General features: G+C 35.1%; 1 protein-coding gene and 1 pseudogene across 3 annotated transcripts; both read left to right on the forward strand.

Moving 5' to 3' along the window:
• The first annotated feature begins 2,388 nt into the window (after nt 1–2,388).
• Nucleotides 2,389–9,858, forward strand: LOC129895008 (uncharacterized; annotated as a pseudogene).
• Nucleotides 9,859–9,888: 30 nt separating this feature from the next.
• Nucleotides 9,889–18,831, forward strand: LOC129895007 (TOM1-like protein 1). Of its 3 annotated transcripts, none has more exons than XM_055970624.1 (4): nt 9,889–10,192; nt 11,744–12,372; nt 13,400–13,645; nt 18,193–18,831. In XM_055970624.1, the coding sequence occupies exons 2-4, from the start codon at nt 11,851–11,853 to the stop codon at nt 18,613–18,615; spliced, it is 1,191 nt and encodes a 396-aa protein (XP_055826599.1). In that variant the 5' UTR covers nt 9,889–10,192; nt 11,744–11,850; the 3' UTR covers nt 18,616–18,831. The 3 variants fall into 3 exon arrangements, with proteins under 3 accessions (XP_055826599.1, XP_055826597.1, XP_055826598.1); XM_055970622.1 differs by lacking the exon at nt 9,889–10,192 and adding an exon at nt 10,940–11,119; XM_055970623.1 differs by lacking the exon at nt 9,889–10,192 and adding an exon at nt 11,157–11,194.
• Nucleotides 18,832–19,588: the final 757 nt, after the last annotated feature.

The raw sequence follows: 19,588 nt of genomic DNA on the forward strand, positions 1-19,588 counted from the left end.
GGTATGCCCAAATGCAAAGGTATAAATAGCCAAACGAACTGTAACGTTCTATCCATTTTCAAATCTTCAAAAGGAGGGCCCTGAGATTTCTCTCCCTAATTTCTTCAGTGCCTCTAGAAATTCTACACATTTATGCAAAGAACGCTCGATATGGTAAAGTTTCCTCCCATTTCATTACTTCTTATAAGCAATTCGTTCAAACTTATCTCATTTTACTGCAAATTTTGAGTTTCTTTTATTCAAATGATTATAAGTAACGAAATCGAGTCTGTTGTACGTTCGTTCATATATTCGAAAAATTCGTATTAATAAGAGTCAAAATTTTCGCATAGATGTTCGTATTTTTACTCTTATTAATTGACATTGTGTATAAAAAATAAAATTAAAATGAATTGCATTAATATATAGGGCAAATTACACCTATTGGTCATTCGACCAAAGTAATTATCAAAAAAATGGTCATTCGCTGTTATTTATGGTCAAGTTGTATTCTGTTTTTGAGTGTATTATAATGTATATTCAATATATAGCTTATGTATAAATAATCTATATTATATAGTCAGTGTACAGTCACTATATATTTTTTATGATTTTAATTATTTTTATATAAATAAAATATAATTATATTTATTATAAACTAATTAGTTTATTGTATATTTTTGAAATTATTCATTTTTTTTCGTAAATACAAAATTGATGAAATGAAAAAAATCAAATGAGTTGTAAAAGTAAAAAGAGCATAAACGCATGAGCGGTGTGTCTTTTACTTTAAGTTGGTTTTTTGTTAATAATTTTTTTTGAGATAAGGCGGTGGTTGTTAATTGTTTTTCTGTTAATTTATTTAATTTATTTGCTTAGTTTCTCTACAATACACTGTCAGAACATGTATTAATTTATTTTTAATTATTTGTTATTTACGTTAATTTAAATTGCTTAATTGCTTAATTCTATTTAATACAAATTGCTTTTAATTGCTAGTTATTTGTTATTTATCTTATTATTTTTAGTTATTGGTATTTATTTAATTTTAATGTGTTATTTAGATAGCTATTTATTTTAATGAGTATAATATATATTAGTTTACTAAATATTTTTGGAATTTAAAACTAATAATTAGCTCACTAATGTATTGTAATCTCTACCTAACTAATATCTACATAACTAAACTCTGCATAAATATATCATGCATAACTAAGTTCTTAAGCGGAGCCTTATACACCCCATCAAACCTCTTTAAGGAGTCGTTTGGTGTGATGAATAAGATGAGTTAATCTCGTGATAACTTATTCCAGTATTAACAATTAGTATTGGGATAAGTTATCCCTTTCTAAGGGTGGAATAGTCATTCTAGAATAATTTATCATGGGATAAAGTATACAAAATAACAAACATATCACTCTTAAACTCTCTTTTATACACCACTTTTACATTTATGTATAAAAGGGCAGTCCGGTGCACTAAAGCTCCCGCTATGCGCAGGATCCGGGGAAGGGCCCAACTACAAGGGTCTATTGTACGCAGCCTTACCTTATATTTTCACCAAAGACTGTTTTCAAGGCTTGAACCCGTGACCTCCTGGTCACATGACAATAACTTTACCAATTACTCCAAGGCTCCCCTTCACATTCATGTATGTTAACATAATTTTTACCAACATTTATAATAACATTCACAATCTTAATTAATCGTTGTTTTTATGATAATATATTTTTCTATTAAAAATTACATTTATAAATATAATTTTTATTTATGAATATATTATAAGTTCAATTTATTTATCTAATTCCTATGTTTATTTATATTTTGATTTCTCTTAAAATATTTATTCCACTACTAAATTACATATTTTTAATCAAATAATTATTACTCACACAAAAATTATATTTTATATATTAATTAAAATATATCTAATTTTAAAATATAGATAATTTTAATAATAATTTTTTTTTTACTTTAATAAACTTAAATTGGAAGTATTTTTTAAGCAAAATACAATGAAAATTTTATTTTAAAACTAAATAAGATGAAAATTTTATGTTTAAGTTAAATAAGATGAAAGTTTAATTTTAAAAATATACGGCACAATCATAAAAATGCATATACAAAAATATTTAAGTTAAATAAGATGAAAATTTTATTTCTAAGAATTCATATCCAAAATTTGCAAAGAAAATATAAAAAAAAACAAACTAAATAAGGTAAAAAATATTTTTGAAAACAAACAACTTATTATTAGAAGTTATACAATGAATGTAATTTTAAATATTACAACAATAAAAACTACTCTTAAAATAACTAATTTCAACATAACTTATACCACTATAATTAATTCCATAATAATTTGTATCTAAACCAAACACTGTCGTGCAAGTCAATTCCGGAACAACCCGTAACAAAATATGAGTACAAAAAAGCCCATGGAGGTTATCCGGGTTCGGTGGTTGCAGAGTTTCCATTCACCGACGTCGTCATGAATCGGGTAATGCCTCCGTCGCGTCCACCGCCGGAACACGTATCCTCGTCAATAGCAGAGGAATCGGAGTCCCTGCCGCAGAAGAAACTTGATCGACGAAGAAGATGGGCATTCCGTTGTTAGCGTAACTTCCAGTGAAGATAGCATGGTCTTCAGCGACGAAGTGACTGATACATCCAGTCCCATAAGACCTACTCATAGCCAGTAGGATTCAGACGAAGATTTTTGCCCATATTACCCCCAGAAAATGGATAAAGCTGTTTGGGAGAAGTACTACCAACAGGTTAAAGAGAGCGAGGTAACCTGGGATTATCATTCCTTTCTAATTTGAGTCGTTTATGAAAATTTTGAGTCTATATTTTAAGGTGATTTAGGAGTCTGTAGCTTGCCTAATTGCATATGAAAATTTTGAGTCAAAATTAGCAATTTTTTAAGGTGATTTAGGAGTATGTAGTTTGCGTAACAACCTGTATATGAATCTAGGGTAGTTTCCAGCAGCCTCAACCTGTTTATTCCATTCATCTCACCAAAACGCCTAAAAAAACAGGCTTAAGTTGCAGCTGGTTTGTTTAAATATTGAACATGACAGTAGATAATGGTAAGATGAGCTTAAATGGAGCATCATCATCAACTATGATTCATGTAGTCGCCCCAACTTGCTTGTGAAGTTGTGATTGATGAATAATAGTAGTTTTTGTATAGATAATCATAGGGAAAGCTAAATCAACTGGTCAGATTATGAATCCAAATGAGATGCTTCGAGTGGAATTTAAAGGGATCTTAGGTTCAATAAGTACATTGAAGCATGCATAAGTTCCAGGATTAGAAAATAATTCTTTTTGAGGGTGGGGGAGGTAGCATAGATTGGAGTTCAGATTAAGGGTTGATCTAAGGCTGGCATCTCAGCTTCAGAAGAAATTTCAATGACGAGGAAGTGGAAGAAATTGGTAAGCTGTTGAGTTTATTGGATAACATCAGCATTGCCGCAGGAAGAATGGATTCTAAAATACGGACTTCTAGTAAAAGTAAGAAATTTAGTGTGAAGAGTTGTTACTAGCTATTGGAGAGGCAGATTGATTTGGTGGAGAATAACTGGCTATGTGAGATGTTTGGAAGACTAGAGCTTCTCCTAAAGCAGTTTGTTTTGGATGGATAGCAGCCAAGAATGCATGCCTCTCTCAAGACGTGTTGCAAAAAGAGGCTTTTGTTTTACGCAATAGATGCTTCCTATGCAAAGAAGCCCCAGAATCTGCTAGTCATCTGCTTATTCAGTGTGGACAGTGTACACAAATCTACGTGGGGTGGAATAGACAATGCCACTCAATATGAGGAACCTATTGGAATGCCGGCAGCATCAGAGGGCTGACATTAAGCAAAGGAAATCTGGAGAACTATCCCTTTATGCATAATGTGGATGGTCTGGTTGAAAAGAAGTAGGAAGTTTTTTTTTTTTGGATGACCGTGGTGTTCGGGTCAGTTTTCGCGCACCTTGACTAACCTTTCACCTCACACCAGCAATAAGTACCTCGTAACTCTGTCCACCAAGGCTAGGACAGATAAAAAGAATCCCCTAGTGTTTTCTGTCTCCACTGAGTTTTGAACCTTAGACCTCAGGGTTCTCGACCACTTTATTAATCACTAGGTCACACCCTTGGGTGCTGAAATAGAAAGTGTTTTGAAGGCCAAAAAGTCATATTTGTTTTTATTTTTTGGCGATATGGTCTAATGAAGCCTTGTACTTGTATGAGTTTGTATTTTGGATTCTTTTACTTAACAATTTGTCAACTGAACCCCTGAACCTATCAACAACAACAACAACAACAACAACCCAGTGAAATCCCACATCGTGGGGTCTGGGGAGGGTAGAGTGTACGCAGACCTGACTCCTACCAATGTAGGACGGCTGTTTCCGAAAGACCCTCGGCTCAATAAAAACATAGAAAAAGATTAGACAAGAATATTAGAATAAATAAGTAGATGACGAAAACGGTCCAAACAATATTATAATCAAAGCACAAAAACAGTAGATATTATTATTGGATAATAACATAAATACCATAAATAGCATACATCAGAGTACAAGAAATCATAGTGCGTTAATACGCCTACGAATAAGGGAGAATAAAATCATTATGTACTAGCCTTCTACCCTAATGTGTGTCCTCCACACCCTCCTATCTAGGGTCATGTCCTCGGTAAGTCGTAAATGCGCCATGTCCTGTCTGATCACCTCTCCCCAATATTTCTTCGGCCTACCTCTACCTCTTCTGAACAATCCATGGCCAGCCTCTCACATCTCCGCACTGGTGCATCTGGGACTCTCCTCTTCACATGTCCAAACCATCTCAGTCGCGTTTCCCGCATCTTGTCTTCCACCGAGGCCACTCCTACCTTTTCTCGAATAGCCTCATTTCTAATCTTGTCACTCCTGGTATGCCCACACATCCATCTCAACATTCTCATCTCGGCAACCTTCATCCTTTGCACGTGGGAGACCTTAACTGGCCAACACTCCGCCCCATACAACATAGCTGGTCTAACGACCACTTTGTAGAACTTGCCCTTAAGTTGTGGTGGCACCTTCTTGTCACATAACACACCGGAGGCGAGCCTCCATTTCATCCATCCTGCCCCAATACGGTGTGTGACATCCTCGTCGATCTCTCCGCTGTCTTGCATGATAGAACCAAGATACTTAAAACTACTTCTCTTCTGGATGGCTGAACCCCTGAACCTATCGAAACACAATATTAAAACACTTTTTTTACTATTCAATTGCGTGTGTATAACAAATGCTGACTCATTATTTTAAAAAAAATTATAAAATGATACGTATGATTATAAAATGACACGTGTAAGCCACATCATTTTAGCTACACTTCTCTTTCCATTTGCCTTTGCCATCATTATCCCCATCTCCCACAATCTCATTTCATTCCTCGCTCATCTTCCTTACACTTTTTCTTTTTCCAACCTCTTCTACTTTTTTCATTGAAGAAAATATGCTGGCATGACTGAAGAAGACGGGTTCAACTAGGGCAATTCATTTTCATCTCCGTCCAAGTCGAAGAAGACGGGTTCACCGCTTGAATGGACTATGCGGCGGGAGATTGTTTGAGTTTTTTGTTGTTATTGTTTGATTTTCAATTTATATATGTAAGTTTTTCAATTTATTTTCGTATTTATTTTCAAGTTGTTGTCATGTGACTAGGAGGTCACAGGTTCAAGCCTTGAAAACAGCTTCTGGTAGAAATGCAAGGTAAGGCTGCGTATAATAGACCCTTGTGGTCGGTCCTTCCCTGGACCCTGCGCATAGTGGGAGATTTAGTGCACCGGGCTGCCCTTTTGTTTTTGTTTGTTTGGTTTTGGGGTTTTAGTCGATTTACACTGATTTTGTTGAAATTTTTTGGGGATTTTGCTTTGTTTCGTGCCTAATGTTAGTGTAAAATGGTTTTGTAGTAGTGTTATGCCTTCAATGACATGTTTCATGATTTCGATTAGATTATAAAATTCTAACAAAAATGAATTTTCATGGTGATGAAGAAGAATACAACAAGATCAACCAAAAAAATTGAAACAAAAATCAATTGAAAATGCATGAAAAAGAGAGCAGTTTAGTGAAGAGAAAAAATGGAGAGGAAATTTGGCAGGAGAAGATCGAAAAAGAGGCAAGACAAACCTCAAATTTATCCAACAATGGTGTTAGATACAAATGGGAAGATGATGGCTTTATAACAAGGATCTCACACTCTTAATATGTGTGTATCACACGCTCTTTGACTTTATCTGCCACATAGGATGCCAAGTCAAAATAATTGTTTAAAATATTGTGTTTCAAGGGGTTCAGTTAACAAATGATTTAGTAGAAGGGTTCAGAATACAAATTCATACAAGTACAGGGGTCCATTAGACCATTTCACCTATTTTTTTAGACGTTTGTTGTTATCTTTTTTTCCTGGTGCAAGGGTAGGACAACTAACAATTTTTGGCAATTTCTAGGTTTCGTGAATACACTTAATTGAAATTGTAACAACTTTCCTACTTGGTACTTATTTGTAAAATTATCTGACCTTGTAAAAAACACACCATGTTATTTGGTACTTCCAAGCTTATTGCCTGATATAGGTTCTGCGATTTTTCTGAATACTAACTAATTACATAGCAAAATGGATGTAACGGGTGATACTTGTCTCTTATTGGTGGATTGTACTTTTGCAGGGATTTGATATCATAGATTATCCCGGACAGTGTGCGACGACAACCGTCTACCCAATGCCATTCTACTTGAACAACCCTAAGAATGTTGACATGATGAGGGATTATGCTGGAAAGGCACTTAAGCTATACAATGATGAAACGGTATACTGTAGAGGCACTTTCCTTGTCTTTCCTAATTGTTCTTTTCCTTCATTTTCTTTCTGTATCTAAGAAAATTACTCGACTGATTTTTAGGGCACCAATTATGAGGTCAATGACATTTTTGACGGTGAATGGAGGTGGTTGTCGTGACTTCATCTTCTATATTACCTTTTCTGTTAAAACTCGTGATGGTAAGGATGACATTTTTCAAGCAAAAGTTGTGAAAGGTTTAAAATATCGCTTGCAGTTTCCAGTGGTCAGGCCAAAGGTAAAAGCTTTTAATGGTTAGGGCTGTTATCAACACCATTATGTCATTCATTCTATTTCTTCTGTTATTTTTGGTGTGCTGATATTTCTTCATGTGCTTTCAGCATGTTTTATTTCTAACCAGAGTCTTAATAGAATCATGTGTTCTTTGAGATTGGGCTGTTGTATCACAAAATCAGTAATCATGTATCATAATGGATACCAGAGTTGCTTTGTCGTGAATATGTAATTAGTGTGTGTGGTAAATTTAACTGATAGTACGTGTTATCTTCCCTTTGCCAATAATCTTTAATTTATTTTTTTATGAATAGCTACATTAATTTTGAAGGGGGGAAGTTTCAGTAAAAATAACACTACCTGAAAAGTTCTTTAGTTGTAGGCAACCTTTGCTTTTACCTCATATGAACATGTTTTAAAAAAACTAATTCAAAAGTGCTTTTTTCCTCTTAGCACTGCTTTGTATAATTTACAATACTTAAAGTCAACCTATTTCTTGATTGTCTGCATTTTCCTTTGACAAAAGAAGAAGAATTCAATGGATGTGGCGTGGATATAGTAGTGCATGTACACGAATAGAATAAGTTAAATAAGTGCTTGGGTAACTAGAAGCTTAGAGAGCAGTGATGCTCCAGTAGTTCCTAAATTGGCGAGGAAATCTTTAGTCTGAAACATGAGCTCTCTGAGTTGAAACCACACCTTCCCCCCCCCCCCCCTCCCCATGTAGTAGATGCTGACTAAAGTTATGATATTCATAAGTTTTACTTGACCCAATTTCTTTTATCATCTCCATTGAGATGTGCAGGCAGGTTTGGCTTTCTGTTACAAGGAAGAGCTTTTCTGTTTGATAGAGCTTTTTAGGTGATTTATTGCAATGAAATCTATGATTAATAATCAGGGGTTGGCCTGGTGGCAATTGACTTGAGCCTTGGGGTTTGCTCCCTTTCTACAGATTTGATCCCTTTCTCTTAGGGAATCTCGACTAGACGAGGGAGATATAAAGGTAACGTTGACGCTACGAAAAAGAAAGTCATTGCATAAGTAATGAATGAGCTAATTTCAAGGTCTCAAGTTCGAAACCCACTGGGTGCAAACAATTTCTGAGGGCCATCGGACTGGGTAAAACCTGAATTAACCGTGGTGCACTTGCGGGAAAATCCTTGTCGAGGGCTTGTGCACCCCTGGGATTAGTCGGGGCTCTAAGAGACTCGGACACCCGGTGCAAATAAAAAAAAACTCTGATTAATAATTAACAATGAACTTTGAGGTCTAATCGCATTGTTTTGTTGTTGTTATTGCTTCCATATTTGTATTCCTTTTCAAACTCTTTGGCAAAGTTTATTTAAGGTCTATCAAAAACAACCTCTTTATATCTACGAGGTAGGGGTAAGGTATGCGTATACTCTACCCTCCTCAAATTAAACTGCACTTGTGGGATTACACTAGGTATGTTGGAATTCAGAAACGGATTCAGTTTTGAACTTTTTAAAAAGTGAACTTGGCAAATGTTAGTATGCTAAGTGTATTGTCTTTTTCTGTGGGACTTTACTTTTAAGGAACAAGTAATTTCGGAAATTGTATCTTTGTAGTAACTGTCTTCTTCTATTGTGTAGCCGAAGAAAGGTTTGAATATGCAGTGATTGAAGAATGTGTTCCGAAGTCTCTTTTTGGACTAGGGCGGGCATTCGGTAATTCGGTTCGGTTTTGTTTTTTTTTATTTCGTTTTTTCCAGTTATCGGTTTATGTATTTGTTTTACCGAATACCGTCGGTTTTCTTGGTATTCGATTCGATTTTGGTTTATTAAATTTGGTTTTTTGTGTTGAGGGCCTGCTTACTGGGCTTTTTTAGATTTTGTATTATATGATTTTTTTTACAAGTACTATGGCTACTACATTATATATAGGTAGCTCGTATCATGAAAAAAAACACTCTTAAAAATTAAAAAGATTTAACTTTTGAGTCTTTCACTATGTATTTTGGAGATTCTTCAGTCCATGAGTAGCAAACTAGCAATATAAATTCATTTCTGTCTAGTTGCTCAGTAATACACAAACAATGCTTCGTATGAATGTCAACATGCGTGATCATTGAGACTGAAAAAACCACCGCTTATGAGAGGAACAAACATCAATCAAGTAATTTCGTTTTTCATAGTTAATCTTTCACCTAATTAAGTAACTTTTAAATTTAATCAGAGTTTTACTTTTAACATTCCAACACATTTTGATAATAATTTTTCTCTCTTGAACTTGTATATGCATATGCATGTCGCATGAAGTATATGTGTATTTCTGTTTCACTTGTACTATTTCTTAAAATTTGATGGTGATATTTAGTCTTACGTGGTCCAAGGAAATCAAAGGTCCGAGAAGGGGATGATCCTAATCGAAGCTTTTTTCACACTGTGGGTCTATGTCTTCATCCCGAATTCTTCATGATAGATTCCATTTTCCTCTTTAAAAGAAATTTTTGTTAGTCACCTTGTAGCTAACCATCTCTGTCATCTTTTCTTCTTCTGAGTGTTCATCTAAGATATGGATTTTTTGGCTGAAGAGTGGGAAGGACTGGTAATCTCAGACACTGTCCAATAGCTAAATGAGAAGTTCACTCACACTATAAGTTACCAGCTCTTTTTTGGGACTCACACAACAGCCAAAACTCAGGTTACGAAGTAATAAATCAGCCATAATAGAATTATGATTAGAGAATAGCACACCCGCTTTTTTAAGGATCCTCATTAATTCAACTAGTTTTCTTTTTCGGGAATGTAGGTGGATCAAACCACCACTGCTTTTTGTCAAGCTTAATAGTGATGGTAGCTGTAGAGATGGAATTTGTGGAGGTGGTGGTGTTGTATGAGTGCTCTTATTATGGCTTACTCTATTTCCTTGGGTGTTGGAACCAGCAATTAGGAAGAAGCAAAGGCCAGGATTTTTGGCCTTAAATGGTGCATTGAAAGAAGGTGTAGGTGAGCAAGAGCTTGGGCTACGTCAAGATCACCATTTGGCAAGGCTACTAGGGCTTGGGTCTCTCTCTTGGACGGAGCATCAAGTACATGTCAGTCGCTCTGGAGCAGGTTCTTCGACTGGATCAATGTATGTATGAACCCTATAAAAATCTGGAAGGTCTAGTCTAGAAAAAACCCGTTTATAATTGAATGTGTATATATATAGAGAGAAAAGTGATTAAGAAAAGAGTATGGAGGACGATTTTCTTCAAAGTCTAAAGATTATTATGTTAATACTAACATGAAGAAAGGACCAAGGTCACCCGAGAAAAAAATCAAGATAAAAAGACTCTTTCATGTCTATCTTTGAGATTTGAACCCGACACTTTAAATAAATGTCATTTATAGGTGTATAAGATGAATGTGCAAAATTTAAGACACAATTATTTTTTAAAACCTTTTCCACATTTTTTAGACCATATTTGTGAATGGTATTTTTGTAAACAAATATTCTTTTTTAAAATTATGCAGTTCATATTATTTTTAAAATACTAAACCAAATAATGCAAAAAAATAATTCAGCATAACTAATGCGTAAGTAATACAATATTATTAATACACTCTATTTTATATTATTCTTATAAATATAAGAGATTTTAATACACATTAACATCGATAGAAATAATTACCCTTAAAAAAAATTCCATAGTTATGAAGGATTATTTGTAAACAATTTTATCTTTTTTTAAAAAGTTATGCAATACAGTAATCTCAATATATTATTTATTTTTATACATGTACCAAACAAAATGAATTTCTTAATACGGAATAGAATACGAAAATACAGTTAGTAGAGCAATAAAACAGTAGGAATAAAAGGTAAAGTAGAATACTTTAGTCTCCGTAACCGAGGAACATCGGAAGACTCCTTCCTTCCATCTAGAGAGCGAGAGAGAGAGAGAGAGAGAGAGAGAGAGAGAGAGAGAGAAAAGTCGCTCGCGTTTACCCGTCGTCTTCTCCTAAACAAACACGCAATCGAACAGTCTTCGATCCTAAGCTTCTCAATTTCTCAAAGGTAACACACTCACTGCTTTCACTCTCTTTCCTGATCGGAATATTCCTTTTTTCTGTTTTCCGTTCTATGAAAATGGTAGAATTTTATGCGATCTTGTTACTGAATTTGTTCCTTATATACGTATTATCTCAAACTGAATTCATCTGTTTATCAGGAATGTTAGTTCAGCTCGCTGAAACTTGTAAAAACTTGATTATTTGTTTTTGTAACTCTACTGCCATTTGAATTGCTTATTTTCCCAATTTTGTTGTACTTTTCTCTCATGATCACAAATTTTCCAGCGATGTAGTCTGCATGCCGGATATCTAGTTGCTTGTTTGTGTTTGGTGGATAATTTTTTGATTTCTCCATATTTTCATAAGTAAACCCTAACAATTGACCATATCCTGGTATTAATGAAACTTATGAAATCGCAGTAGGCTGGGGTTTGAACATCAATCAATAGATTATTTTATCCGAAATTAGTTAGGATCATTTCTCAGATTTACTTTACTGTACTGTCATTATGGAAAATTTTGAAGAAACATATGTATTGTTTTTTTCTTCTTCTTTTGATAAGAAGAATACTTATATACTGTTGTTGAGGTTGATCATTTATGATTCTTCTTTCTATTACCTTTTCAGGTTAACATCTGAGTCTGTTTAGCTGGAGATAGTGTAGAGGGAAGGTTTTAAAGAACTTAAGCTAGGAAGTGCCGTAAAGGAGTGAGTTGCAGAAGATTTAATCCAAAATGAGTGACAATAACTTATTGGATAAAGTCAGTGCTTTTGGGGAGCGCTTGAAGATTGGAGGCACAGAGGTTGGGCAAAAGATCACTGCTGGAATGAGCTCGATGAGTTTCAAGATGAAGGAGCTTTTTCAAGGCCCGAATCAGGCTGATAAGCTTGTCGAGGAAGCCACAGCTGAAACTCTGGATGAACCTGATTGGGCTATGAATCTTGAGCTTTGTGACATGATTAATCATGAGAGAATTAATAGTGTTGAACTTATACGGGGCGTGAAGAAAAGAATAATGTTGAAGAGCCCCAGGATTCAGTACTTAGGCTTGGTGTTACTTGAAACTATTGCAAAGAATTGCGAGAAGGCATTCTCAGAGATTGCAGCTGAGAGGGTTCTGGATGAGATGGTGAAGTTGATTGATGACCCTCAGACTGTTGTTAACAATCGAAACAAAGCCCTGGTGTTAATTGAAGCTTGGGGAGAATCATCGAGTGAGCTTCGCTATTTACCTGTGTATGAAGAGACTTACAAGGTATCATGTACAGTTCTCAGTCTCACATTCAGTTCCTAATAAATTTAAGATTTGTTACCGTTGGACAATGACTAAACATGGGAATGCAAAATAATTTGGTCCCATACAATATTAAGAGCCCATTTGGATTGGCTTATAAGCTGTTTTCAGCCTTTTTGAGTGTTTGACTGACAACTTAAAGTCATTTTGTGCTTAAAATAAGCCCCAATAAATAATTGGATTTATTTGAACGAACTTACTTATTTTAAGCAGCTTATAAGTTGAAAACAACTTATAAGTTAAAAAAATAAGTTGGGCTGCACCTATTTTTTTTAAAACTTATAAGCAGTTTTCAACTTATAGGCTGTTTAAAATAAGTCCATCCAAACATGGTCTAATTTTCTTTGATGATGGTTTTTTGGTTCAGTCTTAATTTTTTATTAGAAGGGGAAAGGGTTGGAGAACATCAGGGAGAGTGAAGAATGAGCCCCAAGCAAACATGTTTATCAGTCTATAGCAATCGAGCTTTTTTGTTGGGCCCATTCTTAAAAGAACATTTACCTGCATCATTTTCTCTCGTTCCAAGGCAACCCCGCACATCACGACAGTCTAATTATTGAGCTGGTCAGTTTAGCTAATTTCCTAAAAGAATATCAATATGCCCCATTTTTCTTCCTAAAAGAAAAACTTCAGTCATTTCACTTCTTAATTGGTGTCTTGATCATTCTCTCTTCCAAATTCTGGACAATGCTTGTCAGGTACTTAGGAAAGTCATTGACTACCTATTAAAGATTTTGTTGTGGATGTTAGCCCAGATTGTAGAACTATGTTTTGTTGACTTGGAAAAATACATTATTGCCTGGACTTCCCTCAAATATACATCTCGTAGCTCCAAACTACTACAATTTCGACAAGGGCATTCTAGCAAATACATGCATGATGTCAATATAAATGGTTGTTTTAGCAATGGAAGATCAGATATATACTTGCTGATATTCATTTCTTCACATTCATATTTCATACATCTGTATTTTTGTTTTTGTTTTAGAGTTTGAGATCTAGAGGGGTACGCTTTCCTGGTCGTGACCATGAAAGCCTAGCTCCGATCTTCACTCCTCCAAGAACAGTGTCAGCTTCAGAACCAAGTGTTACTCTTGCCCAGCAAATTCAACATGAGATTCCACGGGAGAACTTTACAGCTGAACAGACAAAGGAGGCATTTGATGTGGCTAGAAACAGTATGGAGCTTCTGACAACTGTTCTGTCCTCTTCACCTCAGCAGGATGCTCTGCAGGTACTTCTGTTTTACTCTTATTATCACATCGCAATCTCAGGATCTGAAGTTATTGTCTTAATACATCCTTAGGGTATAAGGTTCTAGGATTGATATACTTCCGATTGAATATTGTTCCATCACGTTATTCATATTCCAGTTTTCATCTTGTGAAATTATTAGGATAGGGGCTATAAATGAGCTGAGTTTTGAAGCAGGAGCAAAATCTTATGCTTGTATCTTTGCTTGTTCATGTATGTTCATGAAAAATGTAAATTGGTTACTATTTGTTGGGGAAAATTTTGGGGTCTTTCTTTGACTTTTATGGTTCAGTGAAATAGAATGGAGGTAATATTTGTATCGAGAGCAGAAAATGTGGGCCTCTTAAAACTTTTTCATTTTGCTCATGCTTGTATCTTAGCTTGTTCACATATGTTATTTAAAAATTTAAATTGGTTAGTAACCATTGGGGAAAATTTTGAGATCTTTCGTTGAATTCTATAGTTAAGTGAAATGGAATGGAAATATTTTTATTGAGAGGAGAAAATGTGGGCTCTTAAAACTTTTATGTCATATTAGGATGCGGATGCCATTTGAGGCTGATCACGAAGGGAAGTAGGACCGGTTTATTGGGATAGATAGGAGTGTTTTATTGGGACAGATGGAGAATCGTACTGTTGATTTAAATCTTTCGAGTTGCATAGCATGAGTTATGTAAGGGCTTTAAGTTGGGTTTATAAGGTTTCTTCATCGAAAACAGGTTTATAAAGGTTTTGTGCTACTCCACCCATTGCTTTAATGTTTGGGTGCTCAGTTTTTTCTTTCCTATGGTATCCAAGCGGCAGAGCCAAACCTTCAACAAGTCATTCTTACATTCATAGCTCTGTGTAATTGTCCAACATGTCTAAGGGCTTTACAAATATTTTGGGTTACTCCACCTACTGATTTAAGATCTTTGTTGGATGCTCATATTCCTTTTCTTTTCTTGATGATCGATATTCTCCCCTTGTCAAGTTTCACATTGTTTGAAATTCAGTGGGTAAGGAGCTCCTCTCTCTATCCTATTCCACTTAAATATCAGGCTTCTGTCTGCGGCACGATTTTAACCTATGATGTGCGCCTAACCTAAACATTATGCATTGCACTCTTACTGCTAGACCAAAACCCCTTCATATTCTTTCACAAATTCATAATGTTATTAGTGCCAAAGTTCTTAATAGTTTGAATAAACATATAGTTTGACTGTTAGGGGCTTCTACTGTTCCTAGCCATGCTTGAGCCCAAACAAAATTTATATAAGTCGAGTTCAAGTTCAACTTAAAATTCATTTAAATGTGCTTAGTTAATGTGTTTTTCAAGCCAAGCTTTTGCATCTTAAACCGGGGGTCTATTATTTCGTCTTTTTGTTATGTATAAATATATTTCCAGCTATTGTGATTTATGCATTTTTAAAACATGCCCTAGGTCTTTGAAGCCCGTCTTCTATTATGAAATATCAAATCTAGCTGTATTGAAGTCCAAATGAAATGATTGGATTTGCAAGAGTGGTGGTAGAATTGTATCCTAGTACAAACACTTATATGGTGATGATGTTTTTATGCAAATAATTCACTTCTTAACCAATTGTCTTAGTTATGTCTGGAAGGAAATATTGAACTACTGAACAATAATGAAGAACAAGTCTATAAATTTTCTTGCTAACACCTTTTTTCTTGTCTAAAAATTAAGAAGAGTTAGTTATCTCCTCAAAAACCTTAAAGAAGTGTCATTGATTTAACGGAAAAGTGTCAAAATTACCCTCGAACTATTTGAAATAGCTGAAATATACCCTTCAATTATTTTTGGGATCAAATATACCCTCGCCGTTACCAAAAGAGACCACACATACCCTTTCCCTTAACGGTTGTCCGTTAAAGCTGACGTGACAGTGCCACGTGGAAAAAAATATCCGTATGGACGGCCACATCAGCCTCTCTCCCTCTTCCTCTTTAGTTCAGGGGTATTTTTGACCCTTCTTTTATAATTTTAATTCTTTTTCTAAATTTCCTACACCACCACATACCCCCTCCCTCTACAACCACCACCCACTTTTTTGTAATTATTAATTATTATTATTTTAAATTTTCTACAACACCACATGGTGGTGTAGAAAATTCAGAAAAAAATTTAAAACTTTAAAAAATAATTCGGACGGGGGAGGGGGTTGTTGGGGGTATGTGATGTTGTAGAAAATTTTAAAAAATAATAATTAATAATTAAAAAAAAAGTGGGTGGGGTTATGGAGGGAGGGGAGTATGTGGTGTTGTAGGAAATTTAGAAAAAGAATTAAAATTATAAAAAAAGGGTCAAAAATACCCCTGAACTAAAGAGGGAGAGAGGCTGACGTGGCCGTCCATATGGATATGTTTTCTATGTGGCACTGCCACGTCAGCGTTAACGGTCAACCATTAAGTGGAAGGGTATTTGTGGTCTATTTTGGTAACGGCGAGGGTATATTTGATCCCAAAAATAGTTGAAGGGTATATTTGAGCTATTTCGAATAGTTCGAGGGTAATTTTGACCCTTTTCCGTTGACTTAATGAGTGGAAAAGGATGTACAAACTGGTAAATGGGCAACTAATTGCAGCCATGTTAGTTGATTCTTGTCATTTCAGTTGAAGACTTGAAGTTTAATTTTTCAGTGCTACAGTTTCTGTTTTTACTAACAAGTTTTGAATTTTGGTGGTCTCTGACTAGTAGAGTCGTGTAGTAGTTTAAGATTTTTGTGCTTTCTTTTTCATAGTTGATTTCTAGAATGCAGTTGAACACATTGTGCCCTCCACCTCAAGACTGAGTTTTGTTCTTTCCAGTTAAACCTTTCCTCCTGCTATGATTGGTATGTTTAGTTGGAATATTGTTGCTTGTGAGTTATGATGAGGAGCACTTGTTGTTGGTAAGTGACATGCAGGTGGTACTGGAAATGAATTTCAAAAATTTCATGCTTTCATGTAAGGGCTGGGATTCAATTTAGGATTGGAATATTATATGCCCATATTTTTCTGATTAATTGTGTAGGAGAATCTTATGGGTTAGAAATATCAGTCTCAGGACCCATCAACTAATTCTAATATTGAAAGATTTATCAACTGCTTCTGGAAGCTGGAAAATTTTATCTCTGCAATGGTTTGCTAGATATTGGGAGACTCAAGTTTGTACTCGCATAATAAAATTTTGTGAGAAGACTTGGTGTAGCATTAAGTACTTCTGATTTATCTTAAACAAGAAAGAGAATCATCAAATACTTTTAACTTTGTTTTTATTTCGTCTTCTTGTATATGCTTATAAGATGTTTTATAGTAAGTAATCAATGCTACTCTGAATGTGTTCCGCTGAATATTACTGTAAAAGTTTTGACTGAAGGAGGCGGTGCAAGTCCTAGGTAAAGGGAAAGTTCAGTATTTTGGTACCCAAGGGCATGGTTTGCCGCCCACCGTGTGTGCTGTAGATTGTCACATCAAGTGTTCTCATCATTTCATTTCATTTGTTTCCTTCTCTTCTTCCACATTATGTTTTCTTTTAGATATGAAGCGAGAACATGATTCTTAGTAATTTCTTCAAACGTATGGCTCTAGGTGTGTCAATAGTGATTTTGCTGGCAGGTTGCAGGTGGGTCGGCATTTTTGAATGGCAGAGATGTACAATCTCTCTGGTTTTCAGTTGCATAGGTCGGACTGAGATATGACAAGATGTAGCAAAAAGATAGTAACTGTTCCCCCGCTTCTAGTTCCTTTTAGTCTGTTTCAAAAAGATGGAGCTCCTAAATTTGAAAATAGTTTTACTCAAACTTCCCATCCTATCCTTAATGAGAAGTTTTTATGGCCACACGAATGTTATTGAATGTTTAAGACCACAAGTTCCAATTTTTTATAGCCACACCAATGTTACGGCACTCTGGGCCCAGTCAACTAGGTTCACATAAATTGGAAAGGAGGAAGAAATATGTTTCTTTTATCATTGAGGTGTTCGATTCCTTTCTTATGAACTCCACCATGAGTTGATTGTCTGGTTTAAACACTCTTGTGAGGGTAAGAGTTGACATGTTGTTTAAGAATTTGTTTGTTAGGTCAATATGTGGGACTCATACATTATTTTGGTGTTTAAGGAATAGAATTTGAAAAAAAGACCTTGTATGGAGAATAAAACTAGGTCGTGTGTAGCTATTGGTGCAAAACAATTAGTGAGTCCAGTGCATTCTTTTTAATATAGACGTTTATCAATTGTATGTATTGGATGAATTACAGTGTTGTCCGACAGTCTGAAGTTCATGGCGCCTTCCATCACTTTGTAGCAATGCTTATGTTTAGTGGACCATTGGCTATGAGCTTTTCTTGAAGGTGCTGTAGACTTCATAAAAATAAGTTCCCTAAAGTGCGCTATAGACTTGTGTGGACATTTCAACAGCTGAATTCTAAGTTAGTAATACGAGTAAATACTTGAGATTAATAGCTACCCTGCAAACCAGAGGACACTAGTCATGTGTGCTTTTCTTAAAGAAAGGGCTATCAGCTTGAAATTGTTATTTTTTGTAGGATGACTTGACAGTTACGCTAGTACAACAGTGTCGCCAATCCCTCAATATTGTTCAGAGAATCATCGAGACTGCTGGAGATAATGAGGCCCTCCTTTTTGAAGCCCTGAACATAAATGATGAAGTCCAAAAGGCCCTTTCGAAGTACGATGAAATGAAGAAACCTGCAGTTGTTTCATCAGAGCCAGAACCTGCCATGATTCCAGTTGCAGTGGAGCCCGATGAGTCACCTCGTGCTGGAAAAGAAGATGCTCTGATCAGAAAACCATCAGGCTCCCGATCTGCAGTCCAGGGAGGCAGTAATGATGACATGATGGATGATCTTGATGAGATGATCTTCGGTAAAAAAGTGGGTGGCACATCTGAATCAGGACATGACTCAAAGAAGCAGCAATCACCAAAAGATGATCTCATCTCTTTTTGATTTCCTTCCAGTGCGGTGGACACTGGCTTTGGTGATGTTAATATCAGGCTTTTTCACATTCTGTCTACTCTAGTGCTCATGATTGAACCTTCATAAATGAATGTAGAAACTTCGTCGATTTGTTCTCCACCATATACCTGAATAACTAACAGTTTTAATGTTTAAACTTCTGGGATTTAATTGCTTGAGAAGAGATCCTGCATGTCTTTTCATGGATATTGGATGATGTTTGTTCTTGATCTTGTGTCAGTGCTTCAAGACATATCAGTAGTGAGGGCTCCATCGGTTGTCTACGTGCTGCTGTCTGTGATTTTGCCTGCTTAAATTCAGTTCGAGGATATGGAGAATGTTATTGTTAGTACTTTTTTGGTTGCAAAATGGTTATTTGTGAATTTGATTCGAGGCTGGCCAATGAGTTTTTTCATATTTCCTAGGAGTAGCAAAATTATGTGAAAAAAAATAATCTTAATTGGTACAGTTGCATAGTTATATCATTTAACCATATAGTTTTACACCACTAATCAAACAAATCGAAATACAAAAGAAAAAAACATCATACTCTAAGCTTTGTTCGGATGATTGTTATATGCTGATTCATAATATATCATATTATATTGTATTGTGCTATAGTGCATTATATTTATGAATATCACGGTTGAATAAATTATATTATGTATCGTAGGTTATATAATGCCACAAAGTTACGATGTAATCACCTCATTGCATAAAGTGATGATCGGTCAAAACAAACAATATATTTAAATAACAACACCACACAATATACTCCCTCTCTCAATTTATATTATATTTTTCACTTCATGGCTGTCAATTTGAATAATCTTTGAAAATAAATTAGATTATATCAATTCAATATTCTAAAATTTAAATTTATATATTCAAAAAAAAATTATAAATGCAATTTATCATGTTAATAGGATTAAAAAATATATAATTTAAATGTTTGGTCAAATTT

This window comes from Solanum dulcamara, chromosome 7, assembly GCF_947179165.1.
Source record: "Solanum dulcamara chromosome 7, daSolDulc1.2, whole genome shotgun sequence".
Classification (NCBI taxonomy): Eukaryota; Viridiplantae; Streptophyta; class Magnoliopsida; order Solanales; family Solanaceae; genus Solanum; species Solanum dulcamara.